We start from the raw sequence: 20362 nt of genomic DNA, 5'->3' as shown, positions 1-20362 counted from the left end.
ACTTTCCACTAAATGCTTCCCAAAAGCTTTTAAGTCACTGAGACCTGTATATTACCACATGCTACTTTTTCCTTTTATTATTATTTTTTTTTATTAATAGGACATATTTTATTTGAATCAATAAAATAGGTATCTACTACAATACAAGAAATCTCCATGGCAGTTGCTGGAATACAGAGAAATTAAATGTGCTTCCTGTAAATCTCTCCTTCTCTTGTAGATCCAAATTATAAATTAAATAAATAAGAAAACCATAAATACACATTTCAAGATACAGCAATTATTAGGTAGAAACATGAATCATCTCCTCTTCACCTCCATCCTTATACTGCTTAAAGCTATTAATTAACAAATGAAATACTACAATACAGCTTTCTCACAGACAAAACTTGCTGCCCTGGAACTGTGTGTTGGGTGCTCTACAGGTCACGTTAGCTACAAGGTCAGGTACCACAAGTGCTCGCTGTCTTAATTACCCCAAATGCAGCAAATGGACTTTTCCCAGTGTCTGTCCATCTTCTTATTTTTGCTTTGCTTAGGGAATGAGACCAAAAAAGGGAACTGGTGATTATTATTCTCCCTACTCCTTGACTGTATGCATCGCTGTGGAGGAGAGTGGTCCCCCTGAATTTGCCAGGTTTACCTTCTGGCGGGATTTCTATGGGCTGGGGAGGGGATGCAGTGTGGTCAGTGATATTTACAAAAGGCGTTTCAGGGAAATCTTGGCCATGGCTCCATCTTGGTTCAGTCATGGAGGACCTGATGCTGCCAAGGTCGCGGTGTCTGGATTACTACAGAGGGACAATGCGTCAGGGTCTCATTTAAAGGTGGGGTGGACCCCTGTGAGAAAACTGCTCTGGTGCTGTTCAGGGGTGCAGCCTTCAGTGGGCATCAGCACTGCTCTCGCACGCTGTGGCTGGTGACACATGGTCAATACTGGGCCACCATCGCCTCTTCTCCTTGCCCTGCCAGCAGCTGGGGCCTTTTAGTGTGTGGTTAACGAGGAGATGTGTTCTCCTTCTTTCCCAGGAGGAAGAAAGAAAAGTAGGAGAGAAGATCATCCCTCTGTCAGGCTGCTGGGCCAGAGAAGGACTTTTGCCTTTGGTAAGGAGGAGGGAAGAGTCTGTGTGATTTTTAGCTGCAAGGCTGTCCTCTCTCAGATGTGGAGCACCTCTGAAGGAGAAGCCTGTGACTGAAGCAGTGATGGACAGCAGAACACAAGGGCTGACAGAGATATTTTATGAAGGGTTAGTGCCTCTCTCCTCCTTGGCAGACTCTGGACTGAGTTGTCTCTGGCTGTATGAAAAGCCATAGTACCTTTTTAAATGAGAACTTCCTTCCCCATCCTACTGCCTTCTCCAGCACGTCAAGCCCCACAGATGTGTCCCCTGTTGCCCTCCTTGGAGTCACCAGGGCTCTGTAAAGTTATCAGGCTGCTCCAGTTGCTTTCCCATCCCATGGACATTGGTTGCTCAGGTTGTCAAGCTGTGAACGTTTCCTGTGTGCTGCTCCACCCCGCTCACCCCAAAGCCAGAGGACCTGGCTGCCTTAGCAGCCTTTCCCTCCCACCCAGAGGGTGTCCTGGTACCTCTGAGCTGGTGAACCCTGACCAGGGACAATTGCCTGAGCCTGTGGCTCTGCAGGCTGTAATGCAAGGCTCCCTCAGTCCTCTGCCATAAAAGAAATTCCAAATATGCTTTCTTCTAAGTCCAGGTAGAAGATGATCTAAACACAAGCAGTGGATGAAGTCAGCAGGTACGTTGTGGTACGTACGTGGTGCAGAAGTTGCCCAGGTGGTTGTGGCAGGAGGGGAAGGAGCTGTAACTGCTGTTAACGCTGCCAACACATGGTTCAGACCTTTGGTGGTTTTATGGCTCTGGAGCCTCCTCGCCTCAGCACCATGGCACTATGACGGCATCTCACTGTGTTTTACTACACTGGCTGCAGGCGAGCGAGCTGCAGATGAGAGCTTCTTTCCTCTGCTTCTGTCGTGGAGTAAGACCTTTATTTTTCATTTATGCTTTGGAGCAATGGCAGTTAAATTTGACAAGATCGTCATTACTGTGAGCAACAGGAGATACACTTCCTCCAATTTTATATTCCAAGTTCTGTATTTAGGCAAACCAAAGTATTTTATAATAACCAGGGGAGCACTCATATGAGGCAAGTACCATTCATGACTAACATAATATTGTCTGTAACACTGGTGAAACCTTTTTTGTAAAGCTTTTTTTCTTTTTTAGAGAGGAAAATCCAAGGGCCATGACCAGCAAGTTCTAAATTGAAAAAAACTTTGAGAAAAATTTATGAGCAAATTCCATTAAATCCATCTATTCATAAGCACAGGTCTCCTATAGGCAAATAGCTCGTGTTTAGTCACCTCGTTGCACCATTTACATATTTTCTTTCCTCCTGGTATTTTTGTGCACCTAGTGAACTATCCCGTACCGCAAAGGTAGAGAGTAAGTTGCTGACTATGAGTTAACATATAAGCAGGTTCTATGGAAGAAAGTATCTCTTAAGGTTATCCAGTTGCTCATAGTTTGATCTGGCAGGACACTTTGAAACACCAATCACTCGTCACATAGCAAAGCTGGGTAAACGTGTGTTTGCAAACTTGCTCAGTTCTGACTCCCCCGTTCTTTTAAAATTTTTGCATCATTTACTCCTGTCTTGAAATATCAAAACCGAAGAAAAAAATGTTTAGCGTATGTTGTTCAACCAAGCATATCATAAGATGTGGTTTTTATCTCCTGATATGAGCGGGGGAAGAGGACAAGCAGTGGTACACAACGAGCAGACCCCTGGGATTTAACGGCACTCTGTAATCGGTCTGTTGCCTGGCAGGAATACCCAAACCTCTTGGAAGGCTTTCCTTGTTGTGAGTCCAAGCTGATTCAGACAGGAGATGTGAAATGTTGAATGGGCCAGCAGTAGTTTCAGCTTCATTGAATCAAGACGTAAATCTAGTGGGATACTTGGGATTTTAGTCTATCGCAACAAAGGCAGGCCAGTCAGTTGTATCACGGTCACCATTTTTACCTTAGCTAGCCTTTCTCCCACCATTCTGAGGCAATAACATCAAGTAATAAAAAGGATATTGTTTTCCTGGATGAGCTGTGCTGTGTCTGTTCCCGCAGTGATCCTAGAGCACCTTGTCCTGGGTAAAGGACCTTCTGTCTTTCCAAGCGATGCTGAGCCTTATCAGTCCGCCTCAAAGGCACTGTTTGTTGCTCCCAGGTACTCCGACTTCTTCTTGTGCTTCATCCACATCTTCCTCAGGAGGCTGGGCGTCCCGCACAGGTTGCCTCCCGTCAGCGGTAGGGAAGCTTCTGCTCCAGGTGGCAGGGTCAGGTCGTACTCCGTTGTCTTCCTCCAGCGCTGCCGGTGGCTAGCAAAGAAAGCACAGATACATAACGCGTTCATCTCTGCGGCCTCTCTTCCCTGCTTGTGACGACCGGCCACTGAAAACCAAGGGCTGCCGTCTGAGAGGGATTTATGTCTCTGCATACAAAGTGCGAGGACACTGTGCCAATGAGCTTGTTACTGTCCCCCAGGTGGCAATGGCGGCACCACAAATACCCCCCAGATCCGTGTCTGGGGGGTTCTCTGCCTACTGATGAGTGCATTTGTACTGTGGTCAAGCTGTTCCTTAATTACACTTAAAGACAATAAATCTTTGTTGAAAAAATATTTCATTACCTTTTCGAAACTGCCATAGGGCAAATATTATAGGCTTCCTGAGGGGAAAATACTTAAATTTTGAATTTAGATGCTTTTCTTTCTAGTGATAAAACAGAGCTGTAACTGGCACTGGGACAGCTGTACAAATGGCCACGGCTGGTGATACAATCAGCCTGTCCTTTAGCTGATCTCTCCCTGCCTTTGGGAAGCAAGCGGCATGGCTTTCCTGTAAATCACTGAGGTTTTACAGCTGCGATTCAGAGGAGATCTGCAGCTGAGCACTTCTTTGTGTTTCTGGTGAGAGGGTGACCCGCGCCCCGCGCGCAGCCCTGCCCGCCTTGGCTGAGGGGTGGGAAGGGACTTACTCCTCCGTCAAAGTGCTGTCGCCGGCGGGCGAGTCTGTGACAGCCACCCCTTTCGCTGTGATACGAGCAACCGGCGATGGTGGGAACTGCGGGAGGAAAAAGCACGTCATTAGGAAATGCCACTGATGAGTAGGGACCCCTCATCTGAGGAAAGAGGCCATTTTAGGAAAATGCATAAATACCGTAAATCTCTTTACAAGAGAAAGCAGGCTGGCTAGGGACTTGGCTGCCCAGCTCTTACCCACGCAAATACCGATTGCTCGCATGAACGGTCTCACTGAGCTCAGCACAGGGCTCGTACGAGCAAGAATTGCACCTGCCGTCGAAGGAGGGAGGCTTGCAGAACTTTTTATTCCCTGGTTTTTTTGCCCAGCTTCCCGAGGAGGCGAGACTTTGTGCAGAGTGAGCAGCCTGCCTCTTGCAGCTCTTCACAGGCCACCTCTGCCGCTGGCAGGGCAGCAGCTCTACCAGCCACCCCTGTTTCTCGAGCGACGTTCAGAAACGTTTCTCTTTTTTGCTGGGTGCTCTCCTGTGGTGTGGGGGACCCTGGTTCATGCCCCACTTCCGCCATGGCCCCACAAGTGCCTAACCATCAACTTCCTCCTTGTCTCATTTGATCATAAATTGCCCGCCAGAACTGAGTCACCTTTTCCCATAAACAGGCCACTGAGACCGGTGTATCCTCCAAGATGGTAAGCTAAACTGTGTGTTGCCCAGAAACAGAAAAATACGTCAAAAATTGTGACGTGCTCTTGTCATTTCAGGCAATAAACACACTTACTGATTTTACTGGTAATACTGAAAAATTTCTTCATATTATATGAAGAATACCAGCTATAGCTGGTATTAAGTTGTCTAGGGCTATTTCTCCTGGGATTAATCTGAGACTGGATACATTTGGGTGTGCTCTGCAAGTATCCCAAGACTTAAAGATGTTTGAAATCACTTTTGCAAGCGTACTTTGAAATTTAACCAGGTTAACTCTTGGTAGGTGCAATTAGTTTCATTACACTGAATACCATTAATTGTGACCAGCCTTCAATATTGTACAGTCATTTTTCTCGAGTGTAGCCCATCTACCAGCTAGCAAGTATATTGCAGCCATCCAAAAGAGCATTTGAAGCCATGAAGTTTCTATAGCACGGTCTGATATTGGTCAGAAACTTTTCAAAGGACTACTTCCTGTTTGAAAATCTAGTTTTTATAAAATGTAGGGACTTGGAAAATTTGGCCTTTGGTAAGAAAAAGAAGGGAGGGAAAACGCTTTAGTAAACCTTAGTCATTTTTAACCAAAACATTTTGTCTGTCCATTGCAGAACAAATTTTTGGGGTTTGCATGATGATTTTCCCATCAACTCTTTATTCACATTTTTGATTGATCCGATTACCATGTCAGGTTGGCTTTCTGGAGAATACGAATTATTTGATGCTTGTTCCACTTTAGAAATTATTTTTTTCCCAATTTGTGAAATTCCCTGAGAAACAAGAGGTTAATTCCTCCCAGCTCTTGCAGGTGGCTGAGCATCTGGAATGGGAGCATGCCTGTTTCCACCCTACAACCCTTCCTGGTTCCCTGAGGGGCAGCCATCCTACGTCAGTTTCTACTTCCAGCTAAGAATCCTCTGGCATAAGTCATGTCTCAAAGCCTTAATGAAGACTGTGGAATCTGCACATACTGTGACAGACCGACGCGCTGTTCATGCGGGACACGCTGACAGGTACTAGGTTTTAAGATGCGTCAGGCAGTGGCAGTTGGTCTCGCTGTATTTACTTACCAAAGATTTTCCATCCAACAGGTGATTGCAGGATTTGGATGACTCTCGATTAGTAATCCCCGCTGCAAAGCATAACAAACATGGCATTATCGGCAATTATCCCATTGGCATAGCTTGTATTAAGAGCCTCTTTCCATGCAGTTAAACCCAGATATGAACAGAGCCCCGATTCAGGTTATAGTCCCACTAGATTTGATTGCAGCCAAAAGTGCAGGTTATGATCATCTACTGTGGTGTCAAAATAGGTGATTTTTGGAATTGCTTAAGTCATTCTGCAAAGTCAGTCAACTGCTTGCTCCTAGAGTTCTCAAATGAGATGATGAGCTGGCCTTAGCAGGCCAAGCCAGGTGGGAGCCCTTCTCCTCCTGTGAACGCCCGTGTGTATGTACATACAAAGAGTGGCCCCATCTGCTGCTCCTCAGCAGAGGTTGGGTAACGCAGTTTTTGTGCATCTTGGAGCCCCACTGCCAGGTTTGTCCTGCCTAGGAGATCAGTCTCCTTTCTGGATTGCCCTGGGGAGTTATTCCAATCTGGGCAGTGATGTGTGTTACATCCACCCCACCACAGGAAGGTATTTCAACCTTTCTCTCTGCCCATGGCTGAGTGGCACCTCTCTCTGCTGGCCTCAAACCTGGAGGTTATCTTTCAGTTACAAGTGAGTGCTCAGATGATAACTTATCCATGGATAAATGCTCACTGACATTCCTGCTAGTTGTGCCGAGGAAAGAAACGGTGAGGGATGCGAGATTTTTTTCATGGAGCCAAATTCTCCCATTTGGCTGTGGGAATGTGGAGATATCTCCCCCACCACCCCCACCCCCACCCCCACCCCACCCCACCCCTGGCCTTTTTCTTTCTCTCTGTTCCTGGCCATTTTCAGTTGCCTGCTGTTTTTTAAAAGGATATTCAGGTAAGCGAAGAGTGGGTATCTACAGAAACACCAAGATTCACCAAGACAGAGGATAGACTATGATTCACAAATGGTGTCACCAATGGAATAAAAATAATGACAGCAAACATCAGAAATAGCCAAGGCGCTGCTGACAGTGCTGTCTCCAGCATGCGTCACCAATCAGAACTGTCTTCTCCTTCTGGGGGCAATATTTGACCATGATAAATATCTTAACCAGACTCCCTCTTCCCGCTCCCCGCCTCCCCCCTCCCTCCCCTGCCAGTAATTCCATTAGCTACCTAACTGTATACCTCACATCAAAGTTTAATTCAATTACCTCCTCTCATCTTGCATATTAGGTACTAACAGTATTCAGCAAGTGGCTCCAGGCAGCAATGCTTCAGCTAATGTCCACAATTTTTCTTTCTTCTTTTTTTTCTTTTTTTTATCATGTATTGTCTGGCTCTTCCCTTCAGCCTGCCCCTCTTCTTATTAGACATAGAAAATGTTCTGGCAAAGTTTTTGCAAAATACGTAAGCAAAAGTAAGCCTCCATGGCTTCATGTTCATAAGCGTTCTTCAGGACAGTGGTGGCTGGGTGCGGTGGGAATTCCACCTCCAGAAGGTGCTATGGATGTCTAAGCCTGGGACAAGGGTTGTCCCACATCTGTTATTCTGACTTGCCCTGTGTTTCCAAGATAAATGCTTGTACAAAAACTTGGTACAAAACTGAGTACTTCTTTCCAGGAGAATAAGTGCAATTTTTTTTTGATCTATCCATCCTCTGAAGCAAAACACAGCTTTGAGCGCAGTCAGGGGTTTCTTGTTCTGGCATTCCACTACATTTACTTGCCTTCCTGCATGCTGGAATGCACTGTCCTTATGCTTTGATATTTGTGTAGGGTTTTGGATGTGTACTGATAATCTCATCTATGCTCTTGTTTACACATTTTTCACGTCCTCCGGAAGTTGAACTGTTCACTCTATGGCCCAGATTTCAAGCTGTGCTTTACCAAATCTGGTCTCTTTTATATTCAATGGTGCTTGTCTATGGAGTAAGCATGGAAAACTCTACAGACGCAACTATTTCCAGTAAGAAAATCGAAGAATGTTTTAGAAGGGTGAAATTTATGTGGCGGTCACATTTCTACACAGATTAATGAAAATAGATGATACTCATCCATACACATATCTCACTTCATATCACATTATGCTGGCTCGCCAGCATAGAGAAACAGCTGGAGAAACCTTTCTAGACTCTCTTATGGCACCCTATTCTCTGCGTACTGAAATTGGACACGGCAGCACATCGTAGCAAAGAGCTATTTTTATTTTCATACAAATATTTGCAAAGGCTTCTCCTTTCCCTCCCTTAAAATGCTAAATCTATAAAGTCAGGCACTCAAAAGTTATGAAATACCAGAACTGGACCAAAGTTATTTCATCCCCCATTCTTTTCAGACTCCTATGTCTTTTATCCTGTTCACACCTATCTGTCATCTTTTACCTCTTGTTTCCCCTCACAGCAGAGACCAACAGTTCTCCCTTTCTCCCCGCTGGCTCTCTGCCACCCACTACCCAATGGCCGGTCCCAGCCACTCCTCCTCCTGTCCCCCCTCCAGCCGCAAAGCCCCAGCCCTTTGTTCAGCCATTTCTTGGCTCCGGTCCTGGTTTAAGATCTTTCCCTACGGTCCCAAGCTCAGTTTGTTCCTTCACAGCTTCCCAGGCCCAGCTCTTGTCTGATCTGTGTTCAAATAGGATGGCTTATGAGCAGCGCAGTTGGAAACCGGTGGTGTGAAGAACATGCACCTTCATGGTAGTATCTACAGATTTAGCATCTTTTGACAGCTAAATGTCCAATGTCTCTATCAAACATGTGCTTATGGGATTTTTTCAAAGGCTTATGACTTGATTGCCTCTGGGTGGTTTTTCAAGGGAGCAAAAGATGAGTTTTTGATTAAAAGGCCACTCCTTGCCAAACTGCATGGCCTGGCTCCAGCTTCGACCTTCCAAACACAACACACCAGTGCTGAAGGAGCTGAACGACCAGTTTATTTATGTCTACTCAGTTCCTCGGTTTTGCATTGGCAAACTCTATTTTTCCTTCATGAGTTCTCACAAATATGCTGAACAAGTTTTGGTTGAAAAAACAAAATCAGGTCTCTGGCTGTCATCCAGGATCGAAAATTTCATCCCAGATAATTATGTTCTGGCAGGTTCTAAGCAGGGATCTTATATAATAAGATGACTCAGGCAAACTCGGTAATATGCAATCCATCATCTCTGAAATATTGTCAGCCTTTGGAAAGAGAGCGTTTATGACTCTGAAGAAAGCGAGTTTATGACTGAAGAAAGCGAGAGCTCTGTAATGCCACGGTCATTATCTTATTAATTCCACTGGATACTTTAAACATGGAAGTACCCTTCAGGTACACAACAAAGCGCCTGCTTCACTGCAAACAGAAAGACTGCAATATCTAAGAGTGTTCTGAAGCCACAGAGGAATCAAGCCACTTCTGTGGACTTACCGTGCTGGGCAGTGCCCTTGGTGGGGCTGGGTCCCCGCTGCCCGCTCTGCAGGTGGCCCGAGCCCCGCTCCTTGTCTTCACCGTACAGCACCTGGAGGAGGTCACCCTGGTGGGGCTGCAGCTTCTCTGGCCTGTGGGGCCGATGATCGGATATGGCCACCACCTGCAGGGAAGAGGCAAACCCATCCTGTTACGCCCGGTTTTGGAGATTAGGTGGTCTGCCAAGGTCACAGGGGAGCAGCACGGTGCTTGCTCTTCCCGCTGCTTTACTGTCACCCAAAGTGGATTTTGTTGGGTGGGGATTGTGGGATTTGTGGGGTTTGTTTTGTTTGGCTCCTGCCTCTGTGCATGGGACGTGTAAGAATATGGGAGAATCACGTGGGGTCTCTCTGGGACCCAGCTACCTAGTTGCACCTTTCTGTATTCTCCTCAGGAGACTGAAATGTGGTCCTTTTCAAGATCTACTGAATAGGATATGCCTTCGAGACAGCTCAAATTTAATTTCTTATTTTGTCATATCTTGGGCAATCAGCTAAACTTATGCAATGTGAATTACAAATGCTATTTCTTCATGGCCTCTTTTGTCTTTCGGACTTGCATTTTATACCTGGCAAATGACTACAGGGGATACGAGGCGGCGAATAATTGTGCTCCTGGAGCTTAATTTTCACAAACATTAGCTCACACAAACAAAACTCACTGAGATCTGGATCTTTGAAAATTAAGCCTCCTGTATCTCGAACAGAGTGATTGAAAACGAGCGTGAACAAAATCAAGTTTCTTTTCTACATCGACCACAACAAAGCCATGGCACTCACTGTGCTGCCACAGGCAACTGGGGAGGCCGGAGCTAACGTGAGCTTGAAAAACCAGGGCTGTTATCCAGGATGGTCTGGAAGCAATTTTCTCAGGAAGATTAAAATCCTGACAGCAGGGAAAGAGTGTTTCATACTTTGGTTTTATTTTATTTTATTTTATTTTATTTTATTTTATTTTATTTTATTTTATTTTATTTTATTTTATTTTATTTTGTTTTGTTTTGTTTTGTTTTGTTTTATTTTGTTCCTCCTTGAAGACTTGCTACTGTCGTACAGAGAACCAGTTAAACGGGGCGAAGATCCAAACCAGCAAGGAAACATGACACATGGCAACTATTCAGACTGTTTCCTACTAGACTTACTTATGTTGATCTTATGTTGCAAGACCAGAAGCAAAGCAGTTACTTGCAGCTAACTGATGACTGATAGTTGCCATCTATGTGTTTTATAAATAAGTACAGTTATTCTGTCTGGAGACTGAGACCAGCAACGGAGCAGCCCACTATTGGCATAGAAAAAGCCTTGATTCCATTTTTTGCTCTGCATATGCTCAAGATAAAAACAAAACTGCATTCAAGCATGTCCCCTCAAGCAAAATTGTCCATTTTCTTTAAGTGAGTTTTAATTCAATTTGCCATTAATTTGCAATATTCTGTGCACACAAATTTTTACACATTATAAAAACACATGCACACCAGTGTTTTCCACAACAGGAAAAAAGAAAAACCCCAACCTGACCACTCTTTATTCTTTGGACTCCATGTACTCTCAGGAGTCTGGAGAAGGCTACATGACCTAGATCCCACTGACCAGCAGGACAAGGAGCAGAAACTGCCCAAAAGCAGGCAAAAATACTGCTGGAAAGGGCTGGTGAGCCTAATCCAAGACCTAGGAGGGGTTTTCTCTTAGTTCTGTGGATTTTGGCACACAGCCTAACACAGTCCCTGCTCCGTAAGCTACTTAAGGACATGCCCAGTGTTAAGTTAAAATCAAAGGGACTACTGGTGTCCTTGAAGACAAGCACGTGCTAAAGGAGGACACAGCTGGTGCCCAGTTCTACTGACCACGAATCTGGCGCTGCCGGACAGAGCTGAGCCTCAGCATCACTCCGATAATTCAGAAATGAGGGTGATGCTGGTGGTGAGAGGCCTCCTGCTGCTGCTCGAGCAGTTGGCTCTCCCCCAGCTGCCCCTGGACCAGTTCCAGGACCTCCCCATCCCTCTGCTCCTCGCAGGCTGCAGGCTCCTGTGTCCACGCACGCCCTGACCACCCGAACCTTGCAAGCTGCTTACCAGATGCATCATCCCCCATCACCACAGTGCCATTGGCACAGACACCTGTATTCATTACGGGCGTGATGAGGCTGTGCCTGACAGGGGTCCCTCAGAGCCTGCCTTGTGTGAACCGAGCTGTCCCAGCCTTCAAGGAATGCCACAAAGCTCAGCGTTTCCCACCAGCTCTGGAAATACACTCAGTGCCCTTGGTCACACCCAGTCTTCTTTGGTGTGTGACAGAAAATGTCATCAGCCCTCTGCTACTGAGACACCTGATGTCGTTTCTTTTGCACGGTCATGGAAAGTGCATTTTTGGTAAGTAGGATGCTGGCTGCGGTCGTCTCTAATCCTGAAAGTGGCTTATTTGAGCAGTGTAAACCACCACTGACTTGAAATTTTAACAATCTGCCTATGTACTGCAAAGGATGAAATTTAGTTTGGGGAAAGGAAGCAGGATTTTGAACTCCATTAGTAGCAGGAATTATTTAGGCACATTGTCAATGTTCTTGAGATTCCTTGTTACAAGTCGTATCAGTAATGCCAAAACGCCTTCAAGCAGCAGAATCTGTATAATTAAGTTGCAATGCCATTTTCCATTACAGCTGGAGGCAGCAGTGCAAGGTCTATAGCACGCTTTTGGTTAACATCTATGTTTGCAGCGTTTGGCTGTAGTACACTTTTGGAGTTTCTTATCTCCTAATTCAAGATTTCACCGTGACTTTGGCTACCTCACCCATTACTGTAATATGTAAAGACTTATCTAGGTCAGGAAACTAAACCTGCTGTAGTGCAGTTTTGATCTAAACTGGAGCTGACATTTCTCTAGGGTACCTAGGGTAAGGCAGAAGGATCAGCTGGAAGTCACTTTTCTTTTCTAGATGTACCAGGAAATTTAAATCTGTGTGAATGGCAAAGGCAGCCAAACTATGCAGAATTAGTAATCTGCTCTCTAAAAAGCCTACTGTTTTTAGAACCTGTAAGTCCCTTGACCAGCTCAGTCTGCTTGAAGGGCGCTGGCTCTGAACTCAGAGTTCAGCAAAGTCTCTTTTTTTGAACTGTACTGCCTGGCGTATCCGCTGTTAGAATTCGCTGTGTTAAGCAGGGGACACGGAGGATGCAGGAGGGTTGCAGAGCAGTGCAGAGGCTGTCCCAACAACCCTGCTTCTGCACCCAAAATCCCATCCCCACACCAACAAACAACCAGAAAAGGTGACAATTAAACATCTGGCTTTGGATAAAACTTTGAAGCTTAGAGGCTGAACAACAAGTGCTTTGTTAGTGGAGGAACTGCCAGATTTGTAGAGTTAAGCTCTTTTTGATGGTCTAATGCTGATCCAATATTTTATGTGGCAGCACTAGCATGCACAGAGGGATTTGCCATTTTTCTGCAAAGTAGCCAGATATTGGTGTCCAGACAATTCTACCTAAAGGATTTTGGGGCTAGGAGAGCAAGGGAAGGGAAGGATCTACTATCATTGAAAATAGCTCTCAGTAGGGCAATAGGAACTGCAAATAAGCATATTGGTGAAACACTCAATTAAAAAAAAGGTGTTTCCCCCTTTCTCTCACCCTTCCACAGTCATGATTGTGCTTTTGGGGTGCGTTCTTGAATGCGATGGAAGTTACCCCCCAAGGTGAGTCATTTGAATGTTAAATCACTTAATGCTACACTGCTTGAGTATTTCTGCCGCGAAAAAAAGGTCTGGCAGATGTCCACGTTGCTTGCTATTTTTGCCCTTGCCGAGGATTAAAGTTGTGCATCCGCTGCAATCACCAGAACAGAAGATTTCGTGTTGGCTGAGGCGTTTCTACAGCACTGACTGCAGGTGCAGAGTTAAAAGTGGAAAAGACAGAATCATTCTGCTACTTTTCTGTGGGTCTCGAAATTGGCAATCACAACTTCCTCACAGGCACGCATATTCCAGTAGGACGCGCTATTTATTTGAATGCTTGCGCATGAGCTGTAAGCAGCTGCATCACGCTGAAGAAGGGGAAGGCACAGGTCTAAGTGCTGCCTGTGCCAATGGCTTTGGTTTGAGAGCCTTGCTTGGTTCCTCAGCTGGAGCTGCAGACCATTCCTCAGGCTCCCACTGCTAATATGACGCTGCCTGCGCCATGACTAAGGGCCAATGGAAGGACATGTTTAATTGGGGTCAGGAAAGCCCCAAAGGAAAAAAAAAATCCTTTAAAAATACAGCAACAAAACAGGGACTTTCTTATCTTATTTTCTTAGACCTTTATGACTACAGTGCTGCTACAGCAGCTGATCCAATCCAAATTAAATATTAGAGGCTCCCATTTAGCAGAAACAACATTTATCTATCTGCTGAGATTGAGAACCTGATAACAGACATACCGTTGCCCTGGATTTTGATGAGAGCTAGCTGAAAATGTTCCAGATGATGAGTAGTTCTATGAGAAAATTCTGGTTAGAAATCGGGGCATTTTCTTGGAAAATTATCTGTTTTGTCCAGAGAATTGAGAAATTCTCTGAGCATTCTGTTTTATTAAGTCAGAATAGTTCACTTCTGGTTTGGACTTCTTTGCTATTTTTATATTACATAGAAAACAAAATATACCAAAGGCATAACAAATAAAAAAAGGAGTATCTCAAAATGGCTTATTTTGAGTAACACTCTGACACTCTGACTTCCATCCTCATTTGGAGTGAAAAGTCATTTTGAAACCTCAGCCTGAGTTACGGGACAAAAATAAGATTTTTCACTATTTGAGAAAATAGACAGATACAGTATTTACTCAGTTACCACGGGAGTGTTATTGACCATACCCGGGGACCCCTTCAGGCATCCTGTGAAGTATCAGGGTCCTGTGATCCGCTTTAATAATCAAGCTTGGGGATGGGAGTGAATGTGGCGAGGATTTTCCCAGTGCACGGGTAAGCGTGGTAAGCAGGAGGGACCTACGGTGCGGTGGGGAGATTAGGGAATCAGGAATACGAAGAGGAGGCTATTTACAAATGAGGATGGGGCTGGGAAGTGGGATAGGGCACCGGAAAAGGAAAGGCCATGGAGCAAAATATTCCAACAAAGCACTAGGTAAGAGACAGATCTGTAGCGAGAAGAGTCTCAAAGCTTGTAAAAAGTGCTTTGATACGTGCAAGAGAAAGAGGGCACCATTCCTGCAAATCAGAAAGGCGATAAAAGGATCGCGGAAGGGGTTATGAGTGGATTTAAGGAGGGAAAACTGTCTCTGAAGACAAGAAACATCATGCCCATGTGTCAAAGTGTCCAAACTTGGAAAACATTTTCTCAGAGCATGAAAAATGTTCAGGTCTTTGAATTGGGGGGGCACCTCACCTGCAGGGAGCGGGGAAAGCTCTGGCAGTGCGCTCTGTGCTGGTGCCTCGCGGGTGAGTCGAGGACAGGCAAGTGCTGCCAGGATCAAGGGACAAGCGTCCTCTCTCAGAGTCATCTCTTTGAGTCGGGGCCACAGTCCATTGCTCGGTGGTTTTATCCCAAATTCCTTGGGTAATGGAATACTGTTTCCTTGACTAATGCATGTATGTATTGATATGATTTGTTTGCTTTTCCTTCCTGCCTGTCCCTCTGTCACTGTTATTAGGGCTTTATGGATAAGAGCTAAGCCTGTGATTCCCTCAGATGACCTGTGTTGATAAGCTGTTATGTTCATTTTGACTGGCTCTGCACAGACGGACTGTATTTTTTGAAGTTTGAAAGCGCTCCTGTAAATAAACTGTAGCTTTACAGAAACTCGCCTTTCTGTTTCCCGCATCGCTCCCTGCATCAGACACCGACGCGCTTTGCCCTGAAAGATGCACTTCCCATTTATCCATAGCATTTTTTAAGGATAAGTGTAGCCAACTAGAATTTAAAAAAAAAAAAAAAAAAAAAAGGAAAAGAAAGGGAGATTTTTCTTACACTCTTCGTTAGGATGTGCTGCGTACTTTTGGCTCGTCTTCGGGCAGGACTACATGCTGCAAAAAGAAGAACAGGAATTCGGTCAGGGTGCAGCGGAGGCAGACAAGATGAGGTTACACATGCCTCTAAAAGTCCTCCGTGAGAATACACTGGGTCACGGTGGGGAGTGGCAGGGGAAAAGAAGAAAGGGTTTAAGGAGGATTCCAGCTGACGCAACCCAAAAGAAAGTCCTTTTTAATGTCATGTCAGAGACCATGCTCTAGCTGTACAATACAGACATCTGTGGGCACACGGCAACAGCCTTCCCCAGGTTTCGGCACCTCTCCCATAGGTTTCCAGGAGGAACCGTCCTTCCCCTTCCTGAGTTTTGATCTGGCCTCCCACCTGACGATGTTTCAGAAGGAAATGAGCTTCTCTTTCCATCCAGTCACCTTCAAACATGACTAGTGTATACATTAACTTTGGAGACGCCTAACATTTTACCGAGATAGGGACTTTTTCAATAAGATCAAACTGTGTCATGACATCACTTCAGTTTTACTGCATGAAGTCCAAAGAACAACATTTGCACTAAGCCTAGTCTTTTCTTTTTCAGTCCTCAAAATGGCCCATTCAGTTCTTTGACTCAGGGCATTTTGCTTAGTCTGTCTCACAATTTTATTTCCTAAACCCATGAAGACACCAAAATCACAGGCAAACCAGAATTGCTAGCCACTGGACACAAAAGATGCCAAGATCATAAGCCAAACTTTTGACTGGACTGAAGTGATTGGTGGGGCTTTTTTTTGGACAAAGTGAAGATTGTTTAAACAATTTTTATTTTAGTTTGACTTGAAAAAATGACTTAGTGATGCTTCCACCTCTCTCTTTCATCATGTCTTACCCTTTGCCCTTTAAAATTACTACCCTCCTCTGTGTTCAGGGTACAGGAGTCATGACTATAGAATTTACCAGCCAATGATAGAAACAGGCCTGCAAAAAAATGCCAAATTTTGAGAATTAACTCAAATTCTGAAGGCTGACCTTAACAGCAAGGTATGTGAATGGGGTTTCCTACTCAGGCTCCATGTACAGTCCAAAGGCTTTGAAGAGCCAGGATGATTTGTTATGGGATGTCGGGTGACCCTTACTCTCCAGGTGAGCTTTCCTTTACATTTTTGGCATACATTCAACTCCAGGAGTTGCAGGGCTTGCCGTTGCTATGTATTAGTGTTTGCAGAGAGTTTTGAAGCTGAGGGAGCAGCTGGAGTTCACTCAAGGCTGCTCATTTCTGCAGCCAAACTCCTCTCCTCTGATGGCAGGAACAACAAGCGGCCAGCCGTTCCAGGGCCCTGGTACAAGCAGAGCTGGCAGTGGGACCAGTTACTCTTCCTAGATGGCTTGTATTTATCTAAAAGCCACCCCTCGATAGTGCAGCGAGGATGTAAGTGCTGAGTATTAGGATGCCGCTGGCTAGAAATAAAGTTTTGGCCAATGCTCTGCCCACAGGACGGTAACAGGGGAGGGGACCAGTCTTGCCCAGGGTCCCTGCCAGCGACCCGTTGCAGCACAGGGTACTTCCCCACTGAACTCGTCACAAGTAAGTTATCTGCCCGTATGGAGCTTGAGAGTGTGCTAAGCTGTCAGTTTGATTACGGTCTGTTTTGCATGGCATGATATCCTCAGGGATCCCTACTGCCTTCTCCTGAAGGACACGTTTTATATTTTAAACCATGGTGAGCGTGGGATGAAAATCACACAAACATAATGATGGTGTTTGGTTTTTTTTTTCCCCCTAGGAGTATGTTGTAATTTGCCTTTGGAGCTGTTGCAATTACCCTTACTTCTGGAATTCCATCATTTGACAACTAAACTAGTTGCTCACGAGCAAAACACTCAAGTGCGGAGAAGTTTAGTGATGCAAGGAATCATCTTCGTGCCTCTCTGATATTGTATGTATTTCACTGGACAGTGCGAGGAGCACAGTTTATATAGATTTCTACCAGAAGCAAGTACTGTTGTGCTGTTATTGGTACCCAGGCTGGTGCACAAGGAACAACATATAAATGTGCCCAGGTAATAAATTTGCCTATTTCCAGAGAGCATACGATCCACAGTCCAACTCGCTGCCTGTTGTCTGCCAGCGCGAGTGGCAAATGGCTTACTGGGGCTGAAGGACGGCAAGGCATGAAAGGGAAGTCACAGCACCAGCAAACATGCAGTTACTTGAATAGCCATTGAAAGAGGAGTGAAGCACGGAGGTAGCCAGAAGTGACCCACTTGCGCAGGAATACAATGGCAGCAACGCGAACAGTGGGGCTGCGGGGCTCCCCCTGCAAACGGGATTTTCTGCAGGGAGCGGGAGCAGGAAGGGAAGAACGAATCCTTGCAGATGATGTTTCTGGATTTGCCTGCAAAGGGCTGTTTGTATGCACAGCCCAGCTTTTGGGCAACAAAACCAATTACGGTGATGGTTCACTTTGTCATTTCCACTTATATTCTGAAATCAAGCAGCTGAGAGCTCACGCTCGCAGCTTGCAAGCGAAGATCTGATCTGGCCCCACAATTTGTTTTCTCTGCTTTTACCTGCTTTCTTTTCCTTGTTGCTGAAATACTCAGCTATTGAGTTTAAACTAATTTGTTCAATCAAACGGAGACTGGGCTTTGTCCGGTTCTTACTCTTCATTACAAGCAATTAATGTTAATCATGCATTCATTTCCAGGGCATGGCTTTGGAAATGTTCCACTTATTGAGCCAGCAGCCTTAAATTCAACATTCATGCAGTTCACCCAGTTCATCTGAGCTGCTAACTGCTCGCAGAACTTCATTTTCTTTTCTAACACACAGAATAGCCACGCAGTTGCAAGCTGTCACTTTTAGCAATTACCTCATAGGTATATCAACACCGATTCCAGATCTCCCAATTTTGCCGGCGCAAAGATTTTACACAGACACAATGTCGAAGCACCTGCACACGGATTAGCTGCCGAGACAAGCAGGGAGCGCTGGGCTGCCAGCAGAGCCCGGCACGGCACGGCACGGCAGAGCGGATGAGCTGCTCCCTGCAAACATTCCCCTCATGCTAAACACCCCGTCCATCTAAAAGACAACACCGTGAGCCGTTGTTACAGGTTTTGATGTACTCACATTTGGATGAAATCACGGTGGTGAAAACTTCTAAATTTTCGTCGCTGCAGCTGTAAATCTGATGCATTTTCCACCTCTCCCTCCTGACTGCCTTTCAGCTTCATGCAACCGCTCTGAACTTCTGGTAAATAGGTTTCACTAATCCAATCTGGCTCTGTGATCATTGTCCAGATCTACAAAGGACAGACCGATGCTGTGATCTCATCTCATTCCATATTCTTCATTGCAACATTTTCTGCTCCCATCTGCCTTTCTATGAATACTATTAATGCAAAGACTTAATTTGGCTGTTACTTTAAGCCTCTACTTAGATAGGAGCATTTTATTTTACCTCTCCTTTTACCAGTTTGGAGAATCCTCCGCAATAAATGGCTAATAATTAAAGTCTGTTCTGTGTAGCCAATGTACAGGCGAATACACATTTACAGAAGTACTGCAAGGATTTTTAAAATAAGTTAGGTTAATATTTTGCGTACTTTAACACATTTATCATAAAAATCTGCTCCTCCCTTATGATGAGGCGCTGATTCTAGGTGTATTAAGAAAAGCATTTTGTGCTTTATCTTCTAAGTTCATAAACTACCACCTGAATCCTGGGTACTTCCGTGTAAAATTTCAAATGCAGATGACTAAAGAGGGGCACGGCAGGCAGACGTACACAGGTCTATCTGCCCCTACACTTCAGTGGCTGCAGAGGGAGGGCAGGTGGCTCAGTCATAGATGGGTTCCTACATGACTTGATGGTTCTGGGGCCTAATTCCATATTTATGCACTTCAATAAAGGGTCTTCTTGCAAAAGCTTTTCATTCCTTAATGCTCCCATCAGAATTTGTTCCTTTCCACGTCTACGAAAATCAGCCCCCTCAACTGCTGGTGACTTACTGCTGTCATGGACCCCTAAGCTCAAACACGTCGGCTTGCAGGCTCCAGCAACTGATGTAGCAGAAACACTTTCAAGTGTGAATAATGATATTAAATTATATCAGTCTAATGAATAGCCTTCATTACTAGCACGTGTGTGTAATTAACACAAAAACTAGTGCTGTCTTTTACTATAGACGTCTGCCACCAGCAGTCCCAGATGGAAAGTGCCAGCAAACATGGGCTGTCATTGTCATATTCGTGCAACGTTTCTCCTTTGAAATAATAAATATTGTTCAAATACACATCCTGAGCCTGGAAGCATTTTGGCGGAGTGGAAGGCGTCACTGTTTCAAGAAAGAAACGAGTGAAGAGAAGCTGGTATCGCTTGTCACCTCCCACCGCAGCCTCCTGCTGTCCAGGGGCAGCAAAGCCACTGCGGGGCTGGGGGCATTGTCCCGGGAAACCGTGCCGTGTTTGAAATGGGCGGCGGGACGGCAATATAATCAAGCAAAAGTTCAATTAGCTTTTGATTTATTGCGCCACATGTTCTGCTTGTATGACTGATGTCATTAACATCAGGCTCGGCTGGCGCGTTCATCTGTCCCTGCCCGGCTCCCTCTGAAGGCGCACACACTCAACAGATGGGGAGCTGCACGGGCACCAATGCAATTGTTTATCCCCCTATTGTCCCCGTGTCAAGCAATCAAACCAAATCCATTACCCACCGAGAAAAAGATCAGCGCACCGTCCATTCAGCGGTGAATGGAGCAGAGGCGGTTATGTAGGGAGGCTTTAAAGCTTTCGAAAGGATAGAAAAAAAAAATAATGAAGAGCAACACTGAATAGTTCACCAGAAAAAAAAAAAAAGCTATAACAAACCTAACCCAACCTTTGTTTCACCTTTGGATATTTAGAGTCCCGTACCAGGCACTTTTGGATCTGAGTCATTGTTTTCCTAGTTATAGGTATAACTTAAAGAGATTTTAAAATCACAGCTGGGGTTTAACATTAGAACAAATATTGGGTGTTTCATCATGTTGAGGAGCGGTGGGGATGTGAAAACTGCAATGAGACTGAAGAGCTGGTTACTAGCAGGCATTCGCCGCTTTATAGGTTAGGTTTTGAGCAGGTAGGCTT

The 20362-nt window shown here is 45.1% G+C and overlaps 1 protein-coding gene across 1 annotated transcript; it reads right to left on the bottom strand.

Moving 5' to 3' along the window:
* Positions 1-170: 170 nt before the first annotated feature.
* Positions 171-18508, bottom strand: VXN (vexin). The gene is made up of 6 exons (XM_063326985.1): positions 18362-18508; positions 15235-15290; positions 9244-9406; positions 5825-5886; positions 4050-4135; positions 171-3391 (listed from the first exon to the last, which is right to left on the bottom strand). The coding sequence occupies exons 1-6, from the start codon at positions 18426-18428 to the stop codon at positions 3205-3207; spliced, it is 621 nt and encodes a 206-aa protein (XP_063183055.1). The 5' UTR covers positions 18429-18508; the 3' UTR covers positions 171-3204.
* Between the last annotated feature and the right edge of the window lie 1854 nt (positions 18509-20362).

This window comes from Chroicocephalus ridibundus, chromosome 2 (assembly GCF_963924245.1).
Source record: "Chroicocephalus ridibundus chromosome 2, bChrRid1.1, whole genome shotgun sequence".
Classification (NCBI taxonomy): domain Eukaryota; kingdom Metazoa; phylum Chordata; class Aves; order Charadriiformes; family Laridae; genus Chroicocephalus; species Chroicocephalus ridibundus.
The sequence above is the reverse complement of the archived record's forward strand: the minus strand, read 5'-3'. Positions and strand labels throughout refer to the sequence as shown.